At 46.8% G+C, this 22,465-nt stretch overlaps 1 protein-coding gene across 5 annotated transcripts in view; it reads left to right on the plus strand.

The window, feature by feature from the left end:
• The window catches only part of TEX2 (testis expressed 2), an 85,422-nt gene that overhangs the window by 46,308 nt on the left and 16,649 nt on the right, over positions 1-22,465 (plus strand). For all 5 annotated transcript variants that reach the window (XM_058676167.1, XM_058676168.1, XM_058676164.1 and 2 more), the window contains exons 3-7: positions 1,092-1,292; positions 2,191-2,530; positions 8,660-8,907; positions 18,761-18,907; positions 20,989-21,088. In XM_058676167.1, the coding sequence (XP_058532150.1) occupies positions 1,092-1,292; positions 2,191-2,530; positions 8,660-8,907; positions 18,761-18,907; positions 20,989-21,088 (1,036 nt within the window). The remainder of the gene's footprint in view (positions 1-1,091; positions 1,293-2,190; positions 2,531-8,659; positions 8,908-18,760; positions 18,908-20,988; positions 21,089-22,465) is intronic.

Consider the following 22,465-nt stretch of genomic DNA (forward strand, 5'->3'; position numbering starts at 1 on the left):
AGTCGGGATACAAACCAGTGCCCGAGTGGGATCCAGGTGCATGCAAGGTGAATGGAAGACCAGATTGAAGCGTCTGACTGCTGGCTTTACCCTGACTCAACACTGGCTGTTGTGGCCATCTGGGAAACAGAGCAACAGATGAAAGTTTTTTGTTTGTTTGCTTTTTGTTTTTTTAGTTTAATTTCTAATTTTCTTTACATAGTTGAGAGGGATACATGCCCATTTAGGCCTCAGATTAGGGTGGGGAGGGTTGGAGTATGGAGGAAGTTAGTTGGAACAAATATTTGCTTTCTTTTTTTATTTCCAGTGTCCACTGGGGGGAAGGGAAAGAGTTTGCTCCTTGCTGTCAAACTGTATCAGCACCTGGAGTGGGAGGTGGTGATGTGATGAAGCCTTAGAAACCCTGATGTGTGGAAGAGTATTCCAAATGTATTATTTCAGTAGTTTTGATAGTTCTAAGATGTTGTCAGCTTCATTGCAAAAGGGTTGAGAAAATCTTCCAAGATCTGGACCAATCTACCTTAGCATTTCCATAGACCCAGACATTTTCTGCAAAGCTTGCCAGGAGAGTAGTCTAACCTGTTGTGCTTTGCATTCTCTGATGAGGCACTCGATGTCCTCTGCTGAACTAGGTGAGCTGGCTTTGACTTCTGCCATGTGCATCTGGGCAACTGAGGAGGCCCAGTCCCAATAGAGGTTGAACCACATGTTGTGATTTTTCCCTGTGTCCAGTGTTTGTGTCCTGTAGTCTAGTTTGGGATGTCCCCCAAGAAGGAAGAGTTCTTTCGATCTCTCTCTCTCTCTGTCCATCTCTTACTTTCAGATAGATAGGTAAATAGAAAAGGAAAAAAAATTTGGATAGTGGGCATGGCCCTCCCCCCCCAATCCAGATGTTATTGGATACCGTAGCAGGTTGCTGCTCAGTACCAGTTTTCCTTCCAGCTCATCTCAGTGACCCTTTGCCATCAACAGATTGACACCAGTATCAAAGCCCAGTGTGGTTTTAATGTCCTAAATACCAGTGTTCATTTTCACACATAATCAGATTTGTGTTTATTTTATTTTTACTAACCAGGGTCTTTCTCCATCAGGGATGGATGAATGAGATTTACAACTATGATCCAGAAACTTACCATGCGACTTTGACGCATTCAGTCTATGTTCGACTTGAGGGTGAAACCTTAAGACTTTCAAAGCCCAATAAAAATATATCCAGGAGGGCGAGCTACAATGAAACAAAGCCAGAGGTCACCTACATCAGCCAGAAAATCTATGACCTCTCGGACAGCAAGGTGAGTCCAAGTACTTCCATTCAGAAGGAGGGCTGCCTCAAATGAAGGACTGACATTTGGAGTCTTGCCTGTTTCACTGCATTTTCCCCCTAAAAAGATCCTTTTGTTGTATAAGCATTAGTGTGTTTTAGGGCAGTACTTCTCAAATTTTAATGTGTGCATTGATCCTTGGGCTAATGCAGATTATGAATCAGTAAACTTCGGGCGGGACCTGAAGATGAGTATTTTCATGGGTTCCCAGGGGAGACTGCTGTTGCTGCTCCAGGGACCATATTTGCAGGAGCAAAGACATTGGGCACTCTGAATTTTGACTTCAGAGTTCATGAGAGCTATGAGAGGGTCACTGGGGTACTAATGAATTGAAGCCTTTGTTAGTGTGAAAATTATGGATATATAAAATAACTTTTTGTAAAATGTTATCTACTTGTATTTTTGTTAGAAATACAGTTACCTGTTATTTCACAAAGCTGTGGGTCCTTTGCACTTGCAGCTAATACTCAGAGTGGACTTGAGTTTCCCAGGTAGATTAACCAGTTCTTGTTTTTTCATGACTCAAAAGTTTGACTTGGGATCATTAAACTCTTGATCTGGAAACTGAGTGAATGATAGCCAACAAAGCATTGTTACTGTGCTGCAGCTTGGTGAAAATTAGATATTTCTGACTCTCACAGGATTCTTAAACATGTACTTTATAAAATGATTTTAAAGAGCAAGTTTTCATTTCTAAAAATTTGTTCCAGTTTTTACAGGCATAGATGAGTGGTAAAAATTATTTCAGAGTCATCTGTTTTTAGTCAGATATTTTATAAAGTTTGTGTTTATGCTGTTTGTAATATTAATGCACAGTGAAGATAGTCTTTATTGATATCTGTACATCATAATTTCCCTTTCGCTGCAGATTTATCTTGTACCTAAAAGTTTGGCTCGGAAACGCATCTGGAATAAAAAGTATCCTATTTGCATCGAGCTTGGGCAGCAAGATGACTTTATGTCAAAGGCTCAGACAGATAAGGAAACTTGTGAAGAAAAGCCAGCAGCCGAGAGGGAGCTGGCTAATGAGGACCCCAAGAAGCCGCTGCAACCTCCAGAGGGAACAAGAGCCGGCCAGCGAGATCAAATATTGTACCTCTTTGGGAGAACGGGACGAGAAAAGGAGGAATGGTTTAGGAGGTTTGTTCTGGCATCTAAGCTGAAGTCAGAACTCAAGAAGCCACCTGCTGTCCCTGGAAGTAAACCAGGTAACGATATTTGTGTGAAATGCTCACGCATGTTTAGAAGGTGTGTAGGGGAAAAGGAGAAAGATTGCTGGGTGAGGGGAAGCAGGAACACCTGACTTGCTTACTCTGCCACCCAAGTGTATTCTCATGGCTCCTTTACCTTCTAGGCTGATCACTGCAACCTTTTACACCAAATCATTTCATCTCCTTGCAGATGTTATTAGCCTGGCTAGTTCTTGGGAATATACTCTGTTTCCATGTATTGTGACTTCTCTGAAAGAAGCAACAACAGCAGCTCCTGAGCCCCATCAGGTCCTCCAACCCAGTGCTGTTGACCACTTGGGGCCCATCCTGAGCACCCTGATTGAGAGCCATGCAGTGTTTTGCCTTTATTCTGGCTGGACATGGTGCTTACTGCAGGAGCACAAATCCAGCGAACAGCAGCTCCTCTCTCCTTCCAGGTGTGGTACTTATTAGAACTGGCCTGTGTGAATCAGAGGCTTGCAAATCACTGTGCCAGAGTGGGGCTGGATTCAAACAGTGATTGGGATGATCAGAGAAGGACAAAAGCAGCATGGGTGTTATTAGGGGAAGCTTGCTTGGATAGAGAGGAACCAGGATGGAGCCACTCTGGGGCTTCCCCTGCCAGGGCTTTATGCTAGGTTATATGAGTTATGTGGGTCTCAAATACTTCCTTTGCTTTCTTCCCAGCAGATGATCTATACCCTTACCAAACATATACTGAGTTTCCTTTCTGTCGGGTTCAGAACTAGCTTTGATATATCCTAGTCCTAGGGCTGAGATCTAAGAAGCCTCTTAGAAACAACCAAAAGCACCAAAAATCTAGATGTATGAGGAGGTTACTGGATAAATTTGTTTCCCAGTGCTGCCAGGACAAACCACAACAGACTTGATGGCTCAGAATAGCGAATTTATTATCTCACAGTACTAGAGGTGAAGAGAGAGCCTCAATCCAGGGAGTCAGTATGGCTGAGTTCCTTGTGGGCTCCACTGAGGACCTGTCCTTGCCTCTTCCTAGTTTCTGGTGTGGCTATAAGTCTGTGCCTTATGGATATATCACTCCAGACTCTGCCATTATCATCTGGTGTTGCCTTGTGTGTCTCTCCTCTTGTTCTTAGAAGGACACAGGTTAGACCAGAATGACGTCATTTTAATTAATTCTGTCTATAATGACCCCATTTTCTTTTTTTTTTTTTTTAAAGATTTATTTATTTTATTACAAAGTCAGATATACAGAGAGGAGGAGAGACAGAGAGGAAGATCTTCCGTCCGATGATTCACTCCCCAAGTGAACCGCAACGGCCGGTGCACGCCGATCTGAAGCCGGGAACCTGGAACCTCTTCCGGGTCTCCCACACGGGTGCAGGGTCCCAAATCTTTGGGCCGTCCTCGACTGCTTTCCCACACCACAAGCAGGGAGCTGGATGTGAAGTGGAGCTGCTGGGATTAGAACCGGCGCCCATATGGGATCCCGGGGCTTTCAAGGCGAGGACTTTAGCCGCTAGGCCACGCCGCCAGGCCCAATGACCCCATTTTCAAATAAGACTTTGTGTACTAGGGGGTTAGGACATCAGTATATCTTTCGAAGGACACAGTTGAACTCCTAAAACCAAGTAAAAGAAAATTCAAGGGACAGGTGTTGTAGTGTAGCAGATGACAGTTCATGTCCTTGGGCTCCTGCCACTCATATGAGGGACTTGGATGGCATTCCTGGGTCTTGTCTTTGACCTTGCCCAGACCTGGTTCTTGTGGCCTATTGGAGAGTGATCCAGCTCCTCACTCTGCCTCCAACTGTCCCTCTCTGTCTTTCTGTTTCTCAGATAAATAAATATTTAAAGAGTAAAAAAGTGAATTCTGATAGATCACCTGGTAGGTCTAAGTCTGGGCTGTCCGTTTGGTAGCCACCAGCCTGCTATGGCTTTAAGCATTTGGCAAAGTGGCTAGTCCAAATTGATATGTATTCTCAGTGTAAGATGTACATAGATTCCAAATTTGTTCCAAAAAGAAATGTATCCCATTAATTGTTTTCTATCTTGGTTGTGGTTGGAATGATAGCATTTTAGGTACATCAGGTTTAATACTAGACAATTGACCTTCCATAGCCACAGGCTTCTCATCCACAGACTCAACACCAGTGGATCAGAGTATTCTTTTTTCCCCCAGATTTATTTATTTTTACTTGAAAGGCAGATTCAGACACACACACACACACACACTCTTCCATCTGTTGGTTCACTCCCTAAATAGCTACAGTGGTCAGAAGTGAACCAGTCCAAAGCCAGGAGCTTTATCTGGGTCTTCCACATGGGTACAGGTACCGAGGAACTTGAGCCATCCTTTGCTGCTTTTCCAGGCAAAAGCAGGGAGCTGGATCAGAAATGGAGCAGCTGGGACTCAAACCGGTACCCATGTGAGTTGCCAGCATCACAGGCTTGATAAGCCATGGCACTTGCCCCAATCAAAAATACTCTTTAAAAGTTGCCTTGGGGCCCAGCACAATAGCCTAGTGGCTAAATCCTCAACTTGCATGTACCAGGATCCCATATGAGCACTGGTTCAAGTTCTGGCTGCTCTACTTTCCCAAATAACTCCCTACTTGTGGCCTGGGAAATCAGAGGAGCATCACTCAAGTGCTTGGGACCCTGCACCTACATGGGATACCCTGAAGAAGCTCCTGGCTCCTGGCTTTGGATCAACTCACCTCTGGCCTTTGTGGCCACTTGGGGAGTGAACCAGAGGACTGAAGATCTTCCTCTCTGTCTCTCCAATAAAAAATAAATAAAGCTGTAAAAAAAAGTTGCCTTGTACTGAACATATACATTTTTTTCTTGTCATTATTCCCTAAATGATACAATGTGATGACTACTTTACATCATTCACATTGCAGTAGGTATGATGAATAATCTAGAGATGGCTTGAAGTATAGGATGCATGTAGCTTCTGTTTTTTTTAAGATTTATTAATTCAGAGGGCAAAGTTATAAAGAAGGAGAGACAAAGATATCTTCCACCTATTGGTTCACTCTCCAAAGGACCACAACAGCTGGACTGAGCCCATCCATGACCATAGCCAGGAATTCCACGCTGGTTTTTCCATGGGTAATAGATGCCTAAGGATTTGGGTCATGTACCTCTGCCTTCCCAGGTGCATCAACAGGGAGCTGGATTAGAACCAGCACTGACATGGGATGCAAAAACCACAGGCAGCAACTGAAGTCACTATGCCACATGGCAGCCCCCTGTCCCACACCCTGTATTATATAAATGGCTTAAGCATCTCAAATGTTGGTAGCTTCTATGGATTCCTGAAACCAGCCCCCAGAAAACCTAGGTAATGACCGTATAAAATAAATTCTGTTTGTTTCTTTTCACCTTTTTAATGTGTCTACTGGAAAATTTAAAGTTACATATGTAGCCTGCATGTATCTGTTGGAAAATAAAGGTCTGCTCCACTATGCATTGAAAGAATCAAGTAAACCACAGGGGTAAGAGCCCTGCTCTGGGCTCCGAGGGCCACCCAAAGCAACTTTGCAAGTGGCATGTTAATTAGCTTATTTTTAATGAACCTGTATTTTTGTAAATCCTGCCAGAAGTCCCCAGACTTGAACCCAGCACACAAGAAACCCAATGATAAGAGTTAGATATGGGGGAATACCTTCAGTGTCCTTACTTAGGCTGAAAGCAAACACAGCTGCACTCATTTCACTAACAATACCTGTTACTTTCACACGCTATGAAGTGAGATATTGTGGCAAGTTAAGTCCCCCAAACTACCAAGGGTCAGTTGGTGAGGACCATGCTGTTCCTTAAAGCCATGAAGGTGGGCCTGGTGACTCTCCATGGCTAGGTCATCTGCCCTGAGCAGGTGGAAGGCCTCCTGCCGGCTGGCTGCGGGTCAGGAATAGCCCCAGGAGGAGCCGGCGTCTGGGGAGACCAAGCTGTATGGTTGCCTGGCAGGACTCTAATATGACTGCTGGACAAGCAGGTTCTTGATGTCATCAAGATCCTTAATCCACAGAACAGTTGTTGCCCACAGGGTCAGGGTGCAGTAACAGGATGAGGCCACCGAGGTATGGACAAGGCTTTCCTTCTACCCTTCGGTCTTGGAGGAGGTGCCTGTGGATTTTGGGTCCTGCTGCTCTGTTTGCTTTCATCTTTTTATTTTTTTTTTCCTTTTCTGTTTTTTTTCCTACTTTTTTACTGAACTCTAGATTTAATTTGAATTCTTTTTTTGTTTGTTTTTAACTAATTATCATTTTTCTCTTTTTGAAGATTTTAAACTTGTTATTGGAAAGTCAGATGTACAGAGAGGAGGAGAGACAGGGTGGAAGATCTTCTGTCAGTTGGATTGAAGATCTTTGTCTTTGCTTCTCTGTAAATCTGCCTTTCCAATAAAAAATAAATAAATATTTTTTAAAAAGAAAGTAAAATGGTGTGATGTGATTATAAACTGTCTTGCTGCTGCTGGTAGGTCCCCTCACTCGCATTTCCCATCTCTGACCCGTGTGCTCTGTGTGAAACTTCACAAAGTGTCTGCCTAGGTTTTAGATGTACTGTGCTCTGTCACTGCTTTTTATGCATGCTCTTCCCTATCTGAGCCAGGAAAATGGCAACTATCCTTGAAGATAGAGCCCAGGTGTCATGGTGTGTGAGTGATAGAGTAAGCACCTGTCAGCCATCCTTGGCAGATGGGTGTTCCTCCTTCCCTTGCCCTGCAAGTCCGGTAGTCCTGCTGTAGTCACTTAGTACAGAAGGTTGTGTTCATCTGCATTGGTGTCGAAGTTCAAGGGCAGGCACTGGGTCTTTTTAGTGCATAACTGGTCTACAGAATGTGTTTGATGAATAATTTGGTGAAGAGAAGATGGTGTGTTGGAAATTGTTGTGAGCTGTAGCTCTCATTGCCTTTTGACTCACTTTCTACTTGGTCCTGACAGTATTCACAAATCTATTGTGACTTGAAGTCTGTCAGTTCTTTCTTTTCTTTTTTCTTTCTTTTTATTGATAAGATTTTTTTATTTATTTATTTTGGGAAGTCTGCTGGCTCACTCCCCAAATAGCCACTGTGGCTAGAGCTGAGCCAATCTGAAGCCAGGAGCCAGGAGCGAGGAGCTTCTGGGTATCCCACATGGATGCAGGGTCCGAAGCACTTGGCCATCTTCCTCTGCTTTCCCGGGCTGTATGCAAGGAGCTGGATGGGAAGTGGAGCAGCCGGGATACAGACCAGCAGTCACATAGGATGGCAGCCCTTGGAGCAGAGGATTAGCTTGTTGAGTCAACATGCCAGTCTTGGGGTCTGTCAGTTCTAGCACCAACCCTCCAAGATCTGGGAGGAGACAGGCATTGTGCCAGTGACATCAGCATCCAATGTCAGAGTGCTACTTCAGTTCTGCTCTGCTGATGCAGCTTCTTCCATCTGGGAAGGCAGTGGGAGATAGTCCAAGTACCTGGGCTGCTACCACCCTACCTGGCTTTGGCTTGCTCCAGTCCTGACTGTTGTGGCCATCTGGGAAGTAAAATGGCAGATTGAAGATTTCTGTTGCTCTGCTTTTCAAATAATATACCTACCTACTGGACATTTGTCATTCTCCCATTTCTCTGAATTGTCTTAGGAATAAAATCTGTCTAAAAGGGCCCGGCGGCGTGGCCTAGCGGCTAAAGTCCTCGCCTTGAACGCGCCGGGATCCCATATGGGCGCCGGTTCTAATCCCAGCAGCTCCACTTCCCATCCAGCTTCCTGCTTGTGGCCTGGGAAAGCAGTCGAGGACGGTCCAAACCTTTGGGACCCTGCACCCATGTGGGAGACCCGGAAGAGGTTCCTGGTTCTCGGCATCGGATCGGCGTGCACCGGCCCGTTGCGGCTCACTTGGGGAGTGAATCATCGGACGGAAGATCTTCCTCTCTGTCTCTCCTCCTTTCTGTATATCTGACTTTGTAATAAAAATAAATCTTTAAAAAAAAAAATCTGTCCAAAAAAATCATCCACGGATAGCACTAAAGTAGTTATTCAGAGTGACAGCTGTAAATGTTCGATAGCGTGTTAGCTGCCTCTCCTTCACACAGTGAGTGGTGTTGTGTTTCTCCATTTACCATGTCTTCCTTCATGCTCATGGTCCTCTCTTCTCTGCCCCAGGGCTTGTGCCCACCCACAGCAGGCACAGCAGCCCCTCCGGCCACCTGACACATAGCCGCAGCAGCAGCAAGGGCAGCATGGAGGAGATCCTGTCACAGCCCAAGCAGAAGGAGCTGGCAGGCAGCGTGCGGCAGAAGATGCTTCTCGACTACAGTGTGTACATGGGCAGGTGTGTCCCCCAGGAAAACCGCAGTCCCCACAGGAGCCCCGTGCAGAGTGTGGAGAGCAGCCCCACAGCTGGGAAAAAGGTAAAGCTGCCTGCCTTGGTGGAAATTCCCTCTGCTCTCCTCGTGCTCCTTTCTGCCTGTAAGATGCTTCCTTTTGTGCCTGTTCAAGGCACTTGGGACACAGTGATGAGCAAAATAAAGGGCCCTGTTCTTGGGGGCTTGCCCGCTAGCCAGGGAGAGCAGGAAATGAGCATGAGATGGTGCTAAGAATGAAACTAAAGCTTAGTAAAGGAGGGTGGAAAGTGGCCAGAGCTGCTATTTTACAAGGGTGGTCAGAGGGCTTGTTGGAGGAGGTAACTCTTGGTCAGAGATCTGAGGTGCAGGAGGGAGTGTTCCAGCAGCAGGGACCAGCAAGCACAACGGCTGTGTAGCAGGAATGCAGTTGGGATATTCAAGAACGAGAGAGGCCAGTGAAGCTAGGTAGTCTGCTAGGGCCACGGGGGAGGTAGGGAGGCTGGGGAGTGGACAGAACCTTATTGGACCCATCCCAAGGGGGATGGAAGGCCCTGGGAAGTTTTGAGCAGGGAGCAACATTGATATAATTTAAGTCTAAAAAAATCACCAGCTCCTGGCAGAGAGTTGACATTTTGAGGCAGAGAGAGGGCAGGAGGAGAATATTGCAGTGGAGACTGGGCTGAGATGCAGGTCAGGGAGGGTGGCCAGGTGGGCATTTGGGGAGAGGACCAGCAGGTGAAAGATCTCTCTCTCCTTCTCCTTCTTCCAGATTAAATAAGTTAGTAAGTAAGTAAGTAAGTAAGTAAATAAGTAAATAAATAGTATTTTAAGCTGGTTTCAATTGAAGAAGACATACACCCTGCTTCCTACAAGTGGCCCTTTCTCCCTGGGTGCTTGGGCTTAGGAAAGTCAGGAGGAGAATTGGTCCTTGACCTAAGAACGTCATTTAACAAAATACTTGTTTTCTGAGGATTTTCTTAAATTACAAGCCCTGTTTGTTTGGGAGCGTTGTTCTCTCAGTGCATGTGGCATCACATGGTCCCGGGACACTGATGTCACCGCCAATCCTCCCACATAGCGTTGCCGTCAGGGTTCTGTGGTCCACATGTCTTTCGAGCTGCTTGGTCCCTGTGAGAAAGCCAATCATTTCTCCTTTTTCTAAATCTGATGAAAATCCCTTAATGCTATTATACTTCCTGACCCCATTAGGCAGAGCATGCAGTATGATTTCATCCTTTTGGTGGTCATTTAGACTGAGTAGAACAAAATGAGAGGGCCTCAGTGCAGGGTTTTTTCTTCCTATGAGGAGGTTGCTTGTGTCATGTAGTCAGCTTTACCTTGAACCTGTGCTCCCATCTGCTACCTCATCCTTGTTAATTTAGTGGCTGATGTGTACTGGGGATTGAGGTCATTCTGTCCACTTCGCCTTCTGGAAGCTTGTGGGAATGTACCTTGGCTTTCTGGGTCATCTGATAAATGATTAGATAAGATACAGATGCTTGGGGCAAATGCTGTGACACAGTAGGCCAAGTTTCCAGCTGCACTGTCAACATCCCATGTGGGTGCTGGTTCAAGTCCCTGCTGTTTCACTTTTGCTGCAGCTCCCTACTTATGGCCTGGGAAAGCAACAGAGCATGGCCCACGTCCTTGGAACCCTGCACCCAAATGGGATAACCAGAAAAGGTTCCTGGTTCCTGGTTTTGGATCAGCTCAGCTCCAGCCGTTGTGGCCATTTGGGGAGTGAACCAGTGAATAAAAGACTTCTGCATCTCCTTTCTTTAACTCTGCTTTAAAAAAGCATGCAGGTGCTTGTTTTGCAGTTGTCTATTGCTGAGTAACAAATGAGCCCCCCCAAGTGGCATCTTGAAATGATAACATTTATTTTCTTTACACATTTGCAAATTGGATAAAGTTTGGCAGGTGAAAGCAAAAGACTGTTTGTTGCAGGTCCACCTGGGGGCTAGAGCATCTGGTTCCAGAAGTTTTGTTCACCTGGAAAGCGAGAAGCCTCTGAGTGCAGGCTGGAGTGTGGCGGGAACTGAGGGCTGGGACTTTCATTCCTTCCCATGAGGCCTGGCCTTCTTTTATCTCATGAATTTGAGTTCCCAGGGCATGTGTCCCTAGACAAAGTGCCAGACAGAAGCTCTGTTGCCTTTTATGACCTTCTGCAAGTGAAGTGCCACCTCTGTTTTCCTGTGCAAGTCAGGACAGTCACAGAAGCCCCTTCGGTGCAGAGAGAGGGGCATAAATTCTACCTCTCGTTGAAGGAACAGCAGATTCCTGGAAGGACACATGGAATGGGAAATGTCATTGCACTATTTTCTGGAAAATAAGATGTTCTGTAGTGTTCCTATATACTATTTTTGTTCCTTCTTATGGTTTCTTGTACAAGTCAGTGTTGGCTTCCGATTTTGTGATTTGTGCTATAGGAAGGACTTTCTCTGACCCATCCTTGTTGATTTTTTTTTTTTTGCATGTGAGACATTAACAAGGTTCTAGAGCTGTCCAAAGGTATTCAGAAAAGATTCATTTCCCCTGCCCTGTTCCTTCTGTGCTTCTCTGCCAGTTCCTTTCACAGCTGTTGTGAGATCTATCTCCGTAGTTTCTAATGTGTCATCTCTGTAGTTTTTGTTTCCCCTTCCATCTGACCCAGAGAGTAGCATACCATGGGTATAATTTTGCCTTGCATACTTGCCACTGCTTTCAGGAAATCAGCCCACATCAGTTCCTGGACCACTCCCTCCCCTTTCACACAGCTGCTGAGTGTGGATGTTCCAGGGTTATCAGTCAGCCCCTCTCCTGTGTGTGGGTTATTTGCAATACATCTTAAAATATTTTTATTTTCATTTCATTAGAAAGACAGAAACAGAATGATTTTCCATCTGCTGGTTTAGTCCCTAAATGCTTGCAGTAGTCAGGGCTTGGCCAGGGCAAAACCAGGAGCCTGAAGCTCCATCTGAGTCTCCCAGGTGGCAAAGACCCAAATACTTGAACCATCAGCTTAGGCCTCCAGAGTACACACTAGCAGGAAGCTGCATCACAAGCAGAGTAGCCAGGACTCAAATCAGGCTCTGATATGGGATGCAGGCCTCTCAGACAGCAACTTAGCTGCTGCTCCAAACACCTGTCCCCAGTGGCAAGGGTTCACAATTCTAAGTAGTGATGCAGTGACTATCTTGATAAATGTGTTTTGTTGTGTGATGTGGACCTGTGTTTAGCATGAAGTCTTGAAAGAATTGCTGGCCAGAGATGAATGCACTTGTAGATCTGTAAGGTTGTGCCCATTTCCCCTCCTTATTGGTGGCACCAGTGCCCGTTTCTGCAGTCTCCCACATATAGATCTTTTGAAGGCATTTAGTACTTACCTCTATCACCAAAGTCAGGTTGTTCTGGAGACTTTATTGCTTCTGATAACTGAGTCCAGGAGGCTCTCAAAGAAGTCAGAGACTGAGGAAACCTTGACGTCCCCTCAAGGTGCACCATCACACTGCCACCACCCAAATGCTTGCCTGTACCTCTTTCATCCAAGGGCTTGAGGCATACCTGCCTTTGCACCAACCACTCCCCGACCCTCACCCTGCCCACATCCTGTTTCTGCCTTTTATGGCCGTGATCAAAGTCACGTCTCAAGGGCTCCAGAGTTATTGGCTACATCTGCATCTTGGCCTCTTTCCTCGCATTCTAAGCAAGTTAAACTACTGGTTAGTAGCTAAATGAGGCACTGTTAGATTACTGGTGCTCAAGATCCAAACTAGTATTATAAACACCCAGTGGTATGATTGGTAAATATAAATTTAAATACAATGATGGTAAGACATTGTCGGCAATTGTGTTCTCATATGATTAAAAATATGTGCAGGGTATTCTGCATATTGAAAATCTATTGGATATGCATATTTTTAAAAGATCTCTTTATTTGAAAGGCAGAGTTTGGGCCCAGCACCATAGCCTAGTGGCTAAAGTCTTCACCTTGCACCATAGCCTAGTGGCTAAAGTCTTCACCTTGCATGTACCAGGATCCCATCTGGGTGCTAGTTATAATCCTGATAGCCCCACTTCCCTCACGGCTTCCTGCCTGTGGCCTGGGAAAGCAGCTGAGGACGGCCCAAAGCCTTGAGACCCTGCAGCTGCATGGGAGACCTGCATGAAGCTCCTGGCTCCTGGCTTCGGATCAGCTCAGCTCTGGCTGTTGCAGCCACTTAGGGAGTGATTCAGCAGATGGAAGGTCTTCCTCTCTCTCCTCCTCTCTGTATTTCTGACTTTCCAATTTAAAAAAAAAAAAAGAGGGGGAGAAGCAGAGTTTCAGAAGGAGGGAGACAAAAAAAGATCTTTTTATCTGCTGATTTGCCCCCCAAATGGCCAAAACAGGAGTCCAGAACTCCATTCAGGTCCCCCACGTTAGTGGCAGGGGACCCAACTACTTGGATCATCCTTTGTTGCTTTTCCAAGTGGGTTAGGAGGGAGCTGAATCAGAAGTGGAGCATTCAGGACTCGAACCATCATTCATATGGGACACCTCCATGGTAGACAGTGGTTTAACCCATTGGAGATATTAGGCTTAAACTTAGAATGATTGGGCCTGGCGCAATATCCTAGTGGCTAAATCCTTACCTTGCATGCTCTGGAATCCTGTATTCATGTCCAGGATGCTCCACTTCCCATCCAGCTCCTTGCTTGTGGCCTGAGAAAGCAGTACAGGATGGCCCAAAGCCTTGGGACCCTGCACCTGCGTGGGAGACCCATAAAAAGTTCCTGGCTCCTGGCTTTGGTTGGCTTAGCACGTGGGTGCAGGGTCCCAAGGCTTTGGGCCGTCCTTGACTGCTTTCTCAGGCCACAGGCAGGGAGCTGGATGGGAAGCAAGACACAAAGTGGCACCCATATGTGATCCCAGGCATTGTAGATGAGGATTTTAGCCACTAAGCTACTGCGCTGGGCCCTTAGATGTTAGTTTTTAATAAAATGTTTCTCTGTAAGTGCTCGATTTTGTTGCCTTGTTTCAGGTTTGAGCCACTGAACTCCATCTACTCACATTTGGAGACCATCTTTGCAAAGCTATCATTTCTAAATGTGTGTGTATAGATGAGATGGTAATGTGAATAGTCTCTTCACGTTCCAGCCACATTATTAGGAAGTGTGTCCATGTTTATCTTTAAGCTCTAAAAATTTTATGACATTTGTTGGAAATGAAATCTTGCAGCCTGTTGAATACAGACTTTAATGCCAAGTTTCTTTGATGCATTATAAATGTTCTGCTGCTCTTGGATTTTTCTTTGTTCCCAGTGAATCTATGAAGAGAAGCCTGCCTTAGAAACAGAAGCTATTGAAAAGAAAAAACCTACTTGTCAGTTATTTCAGCAGTTTATCACATCACGTGTCATTGGCTTGGACATACGTTGTGAAATAGCCTTTGTTTCTTGCTGCTTTGTGCTAAAACTGTTTCCAGTAAATGACTAGGGTTGTAAGGAAAGGATAATGAAGAGTAGCTTCTCCCTCTTGAGAAGGGAAAGGTAGCCTTTGTTTGTGCAAATCTGAGAGGTGGTGTCCTGGGAAGGCAGTATCTTAGTACTGCCTGCGTGGCAGATGGGCATTGTCCTTGCCTGGGTGTTGACTCACGATTCTGTACAGAAAACCTGAGGGGACTTGATGACAGTGGCCAGGGAAAAGCTGGCCCAGGTGTAGACCTTTTAGACTGAAGTGTAGATGTTCAGGCAGAAAGAAAAGTGACTCAAACAAGCACAGACACCTAGTGGTGTTTGTGACAGGTTTAGAGTTCTCCCATTCTACCGAGACCTGGTCTTGGTTCATGTCAAGATGATTCCAGCATTGGAAAAATAGACATCACAGCCATTAGAAAGTGATTCTTGGTTTCTGAAACCATATGACTGATACGCATTTGTTTTTGTAGCAAGGTTTATGATTATTTTTTTAAAGTGAGATTCAGGGCCTGAGTTGTGGCATAGTGGGTAAAATGCTGCCTGTGATACGAGCATTCTGTATGGGTGCTTTCTGAGTTTCAGCTATTCTCTCTCTCTCTCTTTCTCTCTCTTTATTCATCTTACTTGAAAACTGAATTAGAGAGAGAAGGTGAGAGATAAAAAGAGAGTTATCTTCCATCTGCTGGCTCACTCTTCAATGGCTGCCATGTCCAGAACTGGGCGAGTCTGAGGCCTGAAGCCAGGAGCTTCTGGATCTCCCACATGAATGTCCTTGCAGAGACCCAAGGACATTCTCTCCCATTTTCCTAGGTCATAAGCAGGCAGCTGGATCAGAAGTGGACCAGCCATAACACCAACTGAACCCATATGGTTTTCTGGGGCCACAGGCTGAGGGTTACACCAGTTAATACACCACCATTCGCCCCAGAGGCTGTTCTGTTTCTGACCCAGCTCCCTGGTAATGGCCTGAGAGAAATAGTGGAAGATGGCCCAAGTGCTTGGGCCCCTGCCAGCCTTGTGGGGTTCCTGACTGGAGTCAGGCCTCGACTTGCTACACTGGCATCCCATAAGGGTACCAGTTTGAAATCAGCTACTCCACTTCTGACCCAGCTCCCTTCTGATATGCCTGGGAGAAGCAGTGGAAGATGGCTCAAGTGTTTGGACCCTTGTACATATGGGGGAAACCTGAAAAAAACTCTGGCCTCCTGGCTTTGGCCATGCCCAACTCCTTTTCCTTTTCCCTCTCCTTCTCCCCTCCTCACTGTAATTGTTCCAAGTAAACAAAATGTGACTGTTAAACAAATAAAACCCATACATAAAGGGCTACTAAGATGTAAGCTTTCCTGAGGGTAGTCACATGTGGCTATGAGCTCTAAGTGAGTCCCAGACCCCAAAAAGAGAGCTATCACTGGGGACATATGGACAGCTAGCCGCTGAGAACCTGTGAGGCTTGTACCAGTATTTTGTGTCATTTCTGAGCCAGCTTGTCAGAACTGCCAGCTTTTAAGTGATCGCCTGCCACTCTGTGCCATTATCCTTGGGATTCTCACAGGCAATCAGACTTTGGTGCTCACACATCAAATATCTGCACATCAGTGTCTGGGTATGGACAAGCCTTGGCTGGGCTGAAACATCCAACAATAAGAACTGGAATGGATTGAAGGCAAGCAACGGTGGCTGGTCCATGGACCCACCAGATCTGACATAGGGAGAGGTTCTGATGGAGGAGCTTGGGAAACTCCTCTGTCGGGACACAGTCCCTGCAGGTGAGCACAAGAACCACGATAGGGAGCAACCCAGACCAGGACAGAGAAAGATACCCACCGGCATACATATGGCATAGGTGGGGGACAGACCAGGCTGAACCCGTTCACATCACCCGCTGGCGAATCCGACCACCAGAATAGAGCGTGGTCAGGCCAGGTTCGGTTGCGACACAAACCAGTACACATTACGGAATGCCAATGTGAGGTGAGCCATGCCAGATGTGGCTGCAGCGCCCAAACAGCACACGTGAGAGCCGGGGGGGAGGGGGCAAAGCCGGCAGGGGGCATGTGGTCTCCCCTGCTGAACAACTACTCCCACTGGAGAGCCTGGGTTGGGATGGGGGCAGACCAGACCAGGCAGGGCTACAACACCTGTGGGCCTCATGTGAGCTAGATCAGGGAAAAGCCAGGTTGGGCTGACTGTTCTGACTGGTACAAGCAAAAATTAGAGTGGGTGAGGGCAGGTTGGGCTTTGCTGCACAATCAGTTGGCAGAGGCTGGCACTGGGGGCTTAATCTGTCAAGTTAAACTCGAGGACCACCTGGAGAGTGCATAATCTGGGAGTGGGAGTGACCTAGTAGGGACATAGTGGACACCTCCCTCTTGGGTTACCACTCCCACTGGAGAGCATGAAAACCAGGACTGCGGCACGGGTGGCTAGACAGAAATGCACCTGCCAGTATGTGTTTGGGCTGGATAGTAGGGTTGGGTTGGGTTGAACTAGGCTTCAGTGCCCATTGACATGTATGAGAGCTAAATGGGATGTGGACAGACTGAACAAGTCTGCAGTACATATTGGCATGCATGGGAACCAAGGTAGGGCGCAGGCCTGATGGGGGTTATGGGGAGTTGCCCCAACTAGGCTGCAGCTCCCACTGGTTTGTGTGAGGTCTGAGTATGAAGTGGGCAGGATCAGGCTGGACTACAACACCCACTGGTTCATGTAGAAGACAGGGCTGGAAACAGAACTGACCCAGCAATTGCAACGGCCAGCATGTGCATAAGCTGATTGGGGCGGCGGACTGTGACGGACCCTGTACTGGCAAGTACACACAAGAATCAGGTCTGGATCACCTCAGACAAAGTTTCTTTGGAGATCTCTCCAACTGTCCTGCTGATCTCAGAAGCCCAACCGTGATAAGACTATGTCAGCCGGTGGATTCTGAAGAGATTTCGTTGTGCTTGGAGCAGCAAGATTGGCAGCAATTCAGAACTGTTGAACTATCAAAACTGCTTGAGCAGGACCCTTGGAACATGCCTCACATTGGGGACCTGGGATGGGTGGCAGGCTGGGTGGGACTTCTCCCATATACAGGGGAAAAAAGTGATGATACTAATGTGGAAACAATGGTATTACCCACTTTCCTGTAGCCCTTGACCCTTTGTACCCTAATCAGCTAAGTAATATTATCAAAGTACATACATATATCTGCACACCAAGCGCCAGTGTGCAGGCCATTGGCCTGGGGACCCCGTGCAAGGTGGGCACTGTCAACAGCCGCCCAGGGTGGGTAGCACAAGAATAAGATGTGGAGGTGGTGCAAGTGTAAGGTGTGCAATCATGCACACAGGTGGAATGGGTGTGTTCACATAAATCACTGAAGGAAAGAATTAGCACATAATTAAAGATTTCTGCATTTCTAGATCTTTTGATCTCTGCCTTCCAAACTCACTGTGTATAAGGTTATAGTCTAATTAGAGAATTAGAGCCCTCCAGACAGAAAAATGTAGCGTCAGTGGACTAGTTGCCTCCTCCTGCCCATATATAGCAGGAGCAGATGGGCAGAAAGTAGAAGAGCAAGGCTCTGGGTCAGACTGCGGTGATCATGTCATGTCCTCTCTGCCTTTAAGTAATCAAGTTCCTGTCTTCCTAGGGTATTGCAAAACATGGATGAGGCAACCTGAGAAAGAGTCTGGCATGTGGTAGATGGCAGTAGTAACCACAGTCACCATGCTGTTGTGTTACTGAGTTAAGCCATCCCCCGCACCCACTGCTGAGACTTCACAGATCATGTGTGATCATTGCTGCTGCTTCCTTCTCTTCATCCCTGTCTCTGACCCTCACCAGGCCTGAGGGTGTGATCTAAGGGTGAGCCCAGGAAGTTGGAGAAGCAGGTTTGCTGCAACAGAGATGGGGGCTGCAGTAACTGACTGGGCTGATTGGTGAAAACAGGTGTAGAAATTGCCTGTAAACTGAGAGCAACTTTCTAATTCTGAACTGTGGTTCTTCATCTGTTCTTTTTGTTACAGCACTTTGGTACCCACTTAAGCTCAGTGTCGCTGGGGGTAAGACCCAGGAGTCAGCCATTCTCAGCACCTTATGAGTGCCTTGATGTTGCAAAAATCAGGCCAAACTTGAGAGTCCTGGATTCTGCCCGGATGAGATGTCAGCTGAACCTTTGCTGAAGCAATGATGAAATGTTGACACCAAGCTGATTCAGGAGACAGGACAGCCTGGCTGGGCTGAGTGTGTGCAGTAGGAGCTGGTCACAGAAGGACTGCAAGGAAAGGAGCATGAACAAAGACAGTGTTCTAGCTGTGATGGCAGCTTTTGTTCCCTTTTCTGTTCACCAGCGTGATGTGAGACATGTAATTTACAGGGAAGAGGCGAGACTCCCCTTTCCATAGGGAGGGACCATCAGTGAGTTTGTAGCAATAAGCACTTGTCTTATTCTCCAGTTGCTTCTTAGCTAATTTTGGTCCCTTTTCTTTTGCCAGTTGCCAGAATCTGCCCCCTTGGAGGAGGAAGAACAGGAAGCCTGGGTGAACGCCTTGCTTGGAAGAATATTTTGGGACTTCTTAGGGGAGAAATACTGGTCTGATCTGGTATCTAAGAAAATCCAAATGAAACTCAGCAAAATAAAGGTATCACTTCCACATGAGAGCATTCAAAAGTCCACACTGCCAATGCAGGAAGTTTTGTACCCTCACATCCGAAGTGAGAAAGAAGTGGGTGTAAGCATTTAGCAACTGAGGGTCGTGAATTCTTCTCATGCAACACGTCTGACTTTGCTCATAGGCCGACCTTTGATCTTGGGACCGTGTCTGGGGACTTGTTGAACATTTCTGTTTCCTTTTGTATGTTACTCCCTGTTCTGGGTGATGATCTCAGAATTTAGTTTGGGAAAATGTGATCTTTAAGTTAAAAACGAACTTAAACTGCCTGGCCATAGCTGGCCAACGTCCCAGTGCCACTGGGCTCATGGCACACACTGGGCCTCCTGCCAGGCCCTGTGTTGTAAACATGTCTGTGCTTGACCTTTGCTTTTGGCCAGATGGTACTTTATTTTGGCTCTGGCTTTGCTGAAGAAATACTCCTGGTGCTAATGCAGGGCTACTTGGAAGTGAGTTTAAATCCTGTAAGTAGTCCTCATCACTGTCATGGAATGGCTTGTTTGCCAATCAAGAGACCTTATTCAGGTTCCTTAGAAGTTTTTTGATCCAGTGTAGCCCCAGTGAAGGAAGAGTCAATTTGGTCCCCCAGTTTTCCCTGAGAGTTTCCATGGCTAATTGTTTAAGTGTTTAGATTGTGAGTACATTTGAAAGCAGAAAGAATGGCTCCTTCCCTTCGAGAAAGGCATGACACATAATTTTGCCTGTGATTTCCAAGTTCAAGGACTCTGGGTTCATAAAGTGAGCTCAGGTAAAATTAGATGAGAAGGTAAACGTGGGTATGCAGGTGCATCCATTTGGTTTCTGTCATTCGTTTGGGTAGAGGACTTGTTGACTTAATCAAGCTCCAGAAAGCTCTCTCTGGCCTCTGCGTTAGTGTTTTCCCTTCCTCAGCCCCCGTACTGACCAGGGCTGCTTCTGGACCAGAAGGGCAGATTTGGAGGCAGAATCTGGGGTTGGGCTTTTGGAGGGCTATGCTGACCTGTGTGCCTGAGGTGGACTGAGGGTTGAGCCCACTTCTCACCGCTGATTCCATAGGGGAAATGGCCTGCTGCAGGTCGTTCAGAGATGTCAGCAGCCAGTTCTAACCCACTCAGCCTGTTCCTCCTTGAAAGCAGAGTACTGGAGTTGCTGACTCCAGGCCCAGGGGTCAGGCTGCAGGACTGGCCCCACACTTCTCACAGAGACTGTCTAGTAACCCTCCTGAGTGGGAGGGCTGCAGTCCCTGGCAGTGTGAAGGGAAAGCAGAACTCTGCTGCCTGCTACACCTATTCCTATTGAATATGAGAGGGTGCATGCTGTCCTTCTCATGAGAGGGGAAAGTCCAGGATGCCTCTGTCCGCTCAGCAGCACAAGGTGGGTGCCCTCTTCCCAGGCAGTAAGAAGAGAGTCTGCTTTTTCACTACTAGTCATACAGGTTTTTGTAGGTCACACACATAAGCTTCCCTTTGCCTTCTCAGCTCAGAAGTACTAACAGGTTAGAGTAGAGGAAAAATGACCTACATCTAACAGTGCCAGAGTTCAGAGACAAAGGCTATGTTCGCTCCATCATGCTTTGTAGACCAGGGAGACCCTAGCAGTGGGAAAAACTGGAGGTCAGGACTGAACCACCCCTGTGCAAAGAACTCTTAGTAGCCCTGGGAGGAGCCAAACCTTCAATCTGCAAATGGATTCTGGTTAACAGCAGTCCCGAGCTAGAGTGGGGCCTGGAGAAGCCTCAATTGCCCCTGTGCGTGGTTCCCTTCTGGTTCTCCATCTCGGGTCCAACACAGGAGGATTCTTTCCTGCCCTGCAAGCTCAGATTGTCACCCATGCACGTGGTCATGACTTGTGAAAGAGCAGCCCTGTGTGCACATCTTACACCCCATGGTGGGTCTGAAGCAAGTGAAGTTCCCGCCTCAACAGCAGGTGTGGTCCTCTCCTTGAGCCCAGGTACTTCTTGTGCCCGTGAAAGCAGGTGGCTGCCATCAACAGGTGTGTCAAACTCTGATTTGCCTTAGCGTATTTCCCAGATCACTTAACCATCTCAATCACTGTTTATTTCTTTCCTCCAGCTCCCCTACTTTATGAACGAGCTAACTCTGACAGAACTGGACATGGGGGTGGCTGTGCCAAAAATCCTGCAGGCCTTTAAGCCTTATGTGGATCACCAAGGTAAGTCTGAACTGACCCTCGCACACACATCACCATTGAGATGAGCGCTGAGATGTTTCTGTCACTACAGATTCATTACCTGGCTTTGGTTTTAAAGGGAACTAGGAACTTCGTTAACCTCTGTTTCATATTGAGTGTCTGGTTTGTAACAATCACAGTCTGTGGGGAGTTGGTCAGTACCCCACTTTCCACTCCCCACTCTAATCCTTGTAGTCTCCTGGATTGTTACAGGAACACCTTTAGCCCAAGGATGCCTATGTATGGGAGACAGGGCCTCTGGGGGACGGCAGCACCGGCTGGGGGTCTGGATCTACTCACCCCTCACACAGCTCATGTGTGTGCCCACCTGGGTGCTGGGACCCTGCCAGGAACTGCCCCAGCGTATGTGCTCTCATCCTACCTTTGCCCGGACTTGCATCTTGCAGTTGTTTTGATTTTAATGTCTCACATCTTTGTGATTTGTAAACCCCATAGCAGGTGCTCGGTGTGTTTGAAAAATGAAGACATATTCTCAAAGACAGTGTTTTCAGAGTAAGGCTCCGTGCTGCAGAAAAGTTGTCTGATTTGTTTTATTGTTGTTTGAAGGATTTGTTTTATTTATTTGAAAGGCAGAGTTACAGAAGGGAGAAACAGCAAAAGATCTTCCATCTGTTGGTTTACTTCCCAAATTGTTGCAATAACCAGGCCTGGCCAAGCTAAAACCAGGTGCCAGGAGCCTCATCCCTGTCTCCCACATGGGCAGCAGGTGTTCGAGCACCTGGGCCATCCCCTGCATGCACATCAGTAGGGAGCTAGTTTAAACGTAGAGCACCTGAGACTCGAACCAGCCCTCTGACATGGGATCTGGCATCTCAAAGCAGTGGCTTAACCTTCTGTGCCACAATGCCAGCCCTTCAGATTTGAATTTTTTAAATATGCCATTGACACAATATCTGTACCTAGTCTTGTGAGTAGGAGATAAGAGTTGATTAAAATGTGGACAGAGTTTACACAAAGCTCTTTTTTTTTTAAGATTTATTTTTATTCATTTGAAAGGCAGAGTGACAGGGAGAAACACAGAGCTATCTTCCATCTACTGGCTCACTCTCCAGATAGCTGATATCTGGGCCAAGCTAAAACCGGGAGCCTGAGTTGCCTGCATGGAGGGCAGTGGCACATCACAGGACAGGTCAGCAAGGAGCAGGTCAGAAGCTGAGCAGCTGAGAAAGTGGCACCAGTATGGGGATGCCAGTATTACAGGCAATGCCTCAACCCAGCTCACCACAGTGCCTGCCCCACATATCATGTGGTTTTAAAGGAACTTGACAGGGACAATTTAGTGCACAGGAAGGAGCTGGATGAGGAAAGAGAGTGAGCCAGAGAGGCAAAGAGAGCCAC

Source organism: Ochotona princeps, chromosome 17 (assembly GCF_030435755.1).
Source record: "Ochotona princeps isolate mOchPri1 chromosome 17, mOchPri1.hap1, whole genome shotgun sequence".
In the NCBI taxonomy this organism is placed as follows: domain Eukaryota; kingdom Metazoa; phylum Chordata; class Mammalia; order Lagomorpha; family Ochotonidae; genus Ochotona; species Ochotona princeps.